Raw genomic sequence first — 6,860 nt, 5'->3', positions numbered from 1 at the left:
ATTCTCAGTTGGCAGGTCTAAATTTATTTTATTAAAGTCTAAATATAATTTTGCTAACAATACAAATGATAGAAATCAAAATACTTGACAACAACTTGTAAATGCACAAGTATTACAGCTACAAACAGAATAGTATACCTTACAATAAAGTATTTTTAATAATACTAAATGTCAACCATTTTCTTTACAATTTGGTTAAATATTAAAGGAATGATTTGAATAATAAAACAATATAATATGTCACACAAGTTTTTATTAAATATTGATGAGTTCAATACTTAAAATATCAAGTCTCATAGAAAACCATAAATATAATACATTTTTCTCCTTAAAAGATTGTGCACGATTTTTTTTCTGTTTTTGTTTTTGTTTGGGAGTTACTGATTTATTAATGATTAACACATATTTATCGAGAATTCTACCTAAGAGTAAGAATTGTTTGTAAAACATGCATCCCCTCCACCAAATTGCAGCAAAGCCATCATTGTGACCGACCTTGATCAATGATCTGTTGACATCAAAATCATTCGGTATCTTTCCATTCTTCAAAAACCCAGCAGAGCAAATTGAGATGCGCTCTGATGAAAGTGCTCTTTATCTCTTGCGCGGACATGAATTTTTTAACCCTTTCAGTGCGGGAACCGAATTTTAAAGGCCGTTGCAAACAGTTTGGATCCAGATGAGACGCCACAGAACGTGGCGTCTCATAAGGATCCAAACTGTTTGCTATTCTGATAGTATCTTTGAAAAATCGAAGAAAATGCTAATTTTAGAAATTCAGCAGATGACATTTTTGCAGACGACAAATTTCCCAGCATGCAAAGGGTTAAAAGAGAAGCTGTGACATTATAACATCAAACTCACAAGGTATGTTTCTTTCCGAATAAGCATCAACTTTGCTGACTTTGATGATTAAAGGACAAAGCATACTCAAGATATTGTGCAAAAAACAAATGTATTGATACAAGCCCAAGTGAGCTTTACCATTTCAACACAAAATCATTAGGCATCTTTTTATCTAAATAAACAACATACCAATAAAGACGATTGAAGGTCAAGCATTCTCTGGATATCATACAGATACCAATTGCTTGTACAAGCTCATATGACCTTGACCATTGACCCAATGACCTGAACATGGGAATGTGTTTTATTTTCCTCTCAAATCACTTGAACTGGTGACTGCATCATCTGCTTATTTCTCATAAGTCACCACTATACCAACTTGCATGATCAGAGGTCAAAACAGATTTATTAAAACATGATTAGGCAATCCCTTGAACACCTTTGAAAGAGGGTCATCAAAGGATTATACCTGGGAAGTTTTGTTGAAATCCATCCAGGGGTTAAGGAGGGGAATCTGCCAGAAGAAAAAGTTAAAACACACCTGGCACATATATGGACTGCGGCCATCACCTGGCACATATATGGACTGCGGCCATCATAGTATCCTTAAAGCACCCCTTGAGTCCTATGTGCTCAGTTGAACTAATATAACTGATACAGTTTGTAAAAAGGTGTACCCGTCTACATTAAAATAGGCAGTCCTATATAAACAACTATTATCAAATATCAATTGAAACAATGCTAATATTTCAGTAGAACAATCTGAGACAAAACATGGCATGTCTGAGTCAATTTTAGCAACAACAGGAAACAACAATTACACCGAAAAATACTCAAACAAGAAACCGTCGGAGACGGGTGATGCTCCCCAAAGTGTTTTTTTGTCTATGTATTGCACAATATATTCAGATAAAAGGAAACGTCTTGAGGGGCATAACTTTGGATAAAATAATACGATGGATGGTTTAGCAACTTAAAAATTTCAAAGGGCCATAACTCTCTAATAAATCATCAAACCAGAACCCACAAATAACATGCCCATCTCCTTAAGGTACTTAAGCTTCCCATAAAGCTTCATTGAATTCCAGTCAGTAGTTGGGGGGACAAGAATTGCACTATATGTACAGTTTATAGAAAATTTCAAAGGGCCATAACTCTGTGAAAAATCATCCAACCATAACAGGCTGATAATATGCACATCTCCTGTTGGTAGTGAATCTTCCCATAAAGTTTCATTAAATTCCGGTCATTATTTACTGAGAAATAGCCCGGACAAAAATTGTGCACGGACGGACAGACACATGGACAGACGAAGCGGCGACTATATGCTCCCCCCCAAAAATTTTGGGGAGCATAAAAATGAGTAGCGATAACAGAAGAATAACAAAATAAGTAATCACAATCACAACACCGGAAAATCACCCTATTTATACAACAAATGTGTGTAAACCAATTTAAGTTTTTGTTTTGTTTTGCAAAACTTGCTTTTTGACAGAGAAGTAAAAAATTGGGAATAAAACAAACTTATAAAAGCCACTGATTGAACCATGGAATGAAAATAATAATAATTGAAGATCAAGAATGTTAAATTCGCAGAATATATAGAATTAGGCATAATGTTTAAAATAATGAATAAAGCTATGAAAAAAAATTTAGAACAGAAATTTATAAATGAAACCACATAACTGTTATCACAAATTAAGACATGAAAATGAACAAAGCATGACAAATAAAGCTTTATACATACAAAAACCGACAATACTCAATCTGAAATTATATGGAAGTAAAACAAGTCTAACAAGGCTTTGACAGTAATGTCTGCAATACAAGAGTCTCCAACCATCAAGTAAAAACACCTTAGTCTTTAACATTAATTGACAGTAGACCCCTGGTGGAAAAAAAGGTAGTGCATATTACTGCCATATTGATATCCACATGTACAACATGTCTCATCATTATATGAGTCGCGTTCTGAGAACACTGGGCATGGTACATGTGCCAAAAGTCCGCACAGGCTTATCAGGGACGACACTTTCCGCTTTTATGGCATTTTTAGTTTCAAGGAAGTACCTCCTTACCGAAAATCAAGTTTGGGCGGAAAGTGTCGTCCCTGATTAGCCTGTGCGGACTGCACAGGCTAATCTGAGACAACACTTTACGCACATGTACCCAGTTTTCTCAGAACAAGACACATATCTTATGCACCTTTAGAAAAAAAGATTTTTTTGTAGTTCTATGTAGTAACCTGATACTTTACATGAATAGAAACAACATATATTACATAATCCTATAAACACTTTTAACATGTATACCAAATTTCAAATTCTAACTATATGTATTTGTCAAGATATTCTTTGCAAAAAGACAGATGGATTGCTTATCAGAGGAAATGGTTAACATACCTACGAAAGGCAATATATAGTCAAATAGTTATGCAAAATGTACATGATCTTGGCATATGTAATTGATGAGTAATACAAATATCATATAATAGTTGATCAGATATAAAAAATATATGGGTTTTTTAATTTTATTTACAGTGACCTAACCTTTGTCCCCAGGTGAAAAAATGTATTGCTTCCCACATGGCAAAATATTACTGTACTTAAGTCAAAGATTCTTTAGCATTTTCCCATTATATAATTAGTTTTTTTCTCATAGAAAAACCTATAGCTGAAAGTGTATCCAAAAATTGATTACAATATCACTTTTACTTTTTTGCTTTCTTGCAAATTTCAGTTTTGTAGTGTTTGGAGTGTAACAGTAACCTGAACTTTGACCTCTAGTTCAAAAGGTTCTTGCATAATTCTGACTTTGCCTTTTGTGAGAATACCAAGTTTCATCAAAGTTTATATAGAACTTTTTTTAAAATTGCATGAAGGATGTTTGCTGAGGAACGTACATAACAGACAGAGATTAAACCAATTCTCCCTCTAGTGGAAAGTATCCTTGGACTAAAAAAACAACAAACATCAGAGGAAAATGTTATACACAGATATTCAAACAAAGGTGAAACAGTCACTTTCATATTTATGATATCAGCTTTCTTAAAATAAAAATATAAAAACACACAATATTCAAACAGAGAAAGCTAATATTTTATGAGTGTTTTTGTGCAATATTTCCAGAACCTTGCAAGCAACCTAGTAAACATAAATTGTTTAATTAAACATGGGCAGTTAGGCACTTCATAAAAAACTTATAAATATTACTTTTTGTGTTCAAATTAGGATGATAATTTTGACAAAAGAAACATAGCATATGGCTTTCAATTAGTACATCTTCTGCTAGACTTATTGAGCATATTAATTTCAATTTGAAGTGAAAATGGATACCATTTTGAAGAAAAATTAAGCGGCAAAGCATTAAATGAGAGTCAGGAGGACTTATCAGCCTTCTTTACACATAGACTGATAGGCCATGTAGGCTTTCACAGAACACAATATCAGGTAAGAACCAGCAGGACTAATCAGCCTTCTTTGTATAAATGCTGGCATGTCCTTTTGGTCTTCAAGTGATGCAATGAACTTCACTACTTATTTTTCCACCATAAACCTTTCCTTACAAAATGCTAAATACTATATTCACAGTTATATTTAATATAGCGTGTGCAAAAAACAAACTAGTGCACAAAAAATAAATACATGTAGAGCTTTGAACACAGTTGCGACTAGATCTAATGAACTAATAATACCATGATAATACAAATGAGCCATGCTCCGTGAAAAGGGGGTTAAATGCATTTGCGTAAAGTGTTGTTCCAGATTAGCCTGTGCAGTCTGCACAGGCTAATCAGGAATGACACTTCCGCCTTACTGGATGTTTGCTAAGAAGAGACTTTCTGTAAATGAAAAATACAATAAAAGCGGAAAGTGTTGTCCCTGAGTAGCCATATCATACTGCACAGGCTAATCTGGGACAACAGTTTACACACATGCTTTACACCCCCTTTTCACAGAGCACAGTCAAAATATGTAAATATACACACATGCAATATATTTAGGACAATCTTTAATCTAGTAAGATAACATATGCATTGATATATGTTTAAATGCTATTTGTGTCATGCAACATTGTTTTCATAATTTTATTTTATATTAGAAATATTCCTTGTTTCCACATGTTATTAGATTGAACTTAAGTAACAAAATCATAACAGAATTGGAAGTTTTACATCTTACATTCTGCTCAATAAAACAGCTTTTCAGATTTTTTCCCTCACAAATCAATACCCAGTTAAACACTGTGAAGAAGTTATTTGCACAAAATGATCTTAAATCCCTAATATAAATGTAAATGTAAAAACGAATGATAAACCAGAAGCCCTTAGAGATTTTAAAACAAGATCTTGTTACCATAAACATACAATAAACAATCAACCTTCACTTCAGGAAATCCAGTATCTTAAATTGTTGAAAGAAACAGTTTATGAAACAGGTACCTGACCTCTTCTAAGTGTAAAGTCTGCTGTGTTGAAACCTGATGATTACAGTGTATATTTGTGTTAGTTACGGCTTGGTACAACTTATAATTAAGACTCGTAACATTCTATCTTTGAGTATTGCATCAAAGTATCGAGAGAGTCCAATAGACAGCTATATCCTCTGCCAGGATCATTTTAACCTTCAAGCTTGACCTCGACCCTAGGTGGAATGTTTGCCTCATGTTTTCCTCATGTCCTCTGCACATTGATTCAATGGGATGAATATTTTGACAGCTAGTTAAGACAATTCAGCACTAACAAATATAGAGCAGACACAAATGGAGTCACAATTATTGACCTTTAAATATGACCTTGACCCAGTGTGAGTGACTCCTGCCTTTGAGCAGATTGCCTATATGAAAAAACTAACCATTTGAGACAAGTTTCGTGTAAATGATTTGTTGAGTGGACACAGAAATGTGTAGGAGAGATGGACAAAGATCCTTTATATATTTCAAAAATCCTCTGTCTATGTGGCAAGAAATGAATATCCCTCACATGTTTAATGTACATTCTCCAAATGTCTTTAAAATAAAATGCAAAAGCACCTTATTTCATCCCTAAAATAACAAGCTTTAAAATCACAGATTAAAACACACAAGTGTTATTTTTTGTATTTTTCTTGTCATAATCGGACATAAAATGTTATTTTTAAGTGAAATACGTCTTGTCAATATTAATACATCCACACTTTGAAACATGTTAACCGAGTTCAAGCTAAACCTGTTAGTATGTCACAACACACTTAACATTGATCTAAGACCCATTGTAAAAGCCTCTCACTGCCCATCCAGTTTTATTTGTATGAATGTTTTACAAGGCGGGCAAACAGACTGTCCTCATCTTTCAAGAGTCGAGACGGCGTATCAAACTCTTTTAACTGACCATGCTCCATCGTCATCACACGGTCGTATTTCATAATGGTGGAGATTCTATGCTGTAACAGGCAAAAAACCCACTTGATATGAAGTTTGATAAAATACTATGACCCATGTTCTGGGAACACTGGACATGATACATGTGCATAAAATGTTGTTCCAGATTAGCCTTCTGCAGTCCGCACAGGCATTATCAGGTACAACACTTTCTGCCTAATCAGGATTTTCTTTACAAAGGGACTTCCTTTAAACCAAAAATTCCATAAAAGCCTAAAGTGTCCTCCCTGATAAGCCTGTGCAGATTGCACAGGCTTTTCTGGGAGGACAATACACCCTACGCGTTTGGCACTCACAGCGATGGTGATCACAGTCCTGTCCTTGAATACGGTCCCTATGACTTTCTGCAGCTTGTTGTCCGTCTCAAGGTCAATGCTGGCTGTGGCCTCGTCCAGTACCAGGACCTTGTTCTCACGCAGGAACGCTCTCGCCAGGCAGAACAGCTGCTTCTGACCGATACTGAAGTTCTCACCGCCCTCTGACACATGAGCGTCTGGCAAAAACAAGAACCAATAATATATGCTTGCTGGTTAACCTTGTATGAAGAGTTTAGAAGATGGGAGCTGGAAAGAATTTTGCTATAAAAATTTGAAAGA

General features: G+C 34.7%; 1 protein-coding gene across 4 annotated transcripts in view; it reads right to left on the bottom strand.

Moving 5' to 3' along the window:
• Nucleotides 1-8: 8 nt before the first annotated feature.
• The window catches only part of LOC127850349 (ATP-binding cassette sub-family C member 9-like), an 80,160-nt gene continuing 73,308 nt past the window's right edge, over nucleotides 9-6,860 (bottom strand). For all 4 annotated transcript variants that reach the window (XM_052383326.1, XM_052383334.1, XM_052383341.1 and 1 more), the window contains 2 exons: nucleotides 6,561-6,757; nucleotides 9-6,266 (listed from right to left, as the gene is read on the bottom strand). In XM_052383326.1, coding sequence (XP_052239286.1) covers nucleotides 6,126-6,266; nucleotides 6,561-6,757 — 338 coding nt within the window. In that variant the 3' untranslated portion in view covers nucleotides 9-6,125. The remainder of the gene's footprint in view (nucleotides 6,267-6,560; nucleotides 6,758-6,860) is intronic.

Source organism: Dreissena polymorpha, chromosome 1 (assembly GCF_020536995.1).
Source record: "Dreissena polymorpha isolate Duluth1 chromosome 1, UMN_Dpol_1.0, whole genome shotgun sequence".
Lineage (NCBI taxonomy): Eukaryota > Metazoa > Mollusca > Bivalvia > Myida > Dreissenidae > Dreissena > Dreissena polymorpha.
Note: the sequence above shows the minus strand (reverse complement) of the source record. Positions and strands in the feature narration are given on the sequence as shown.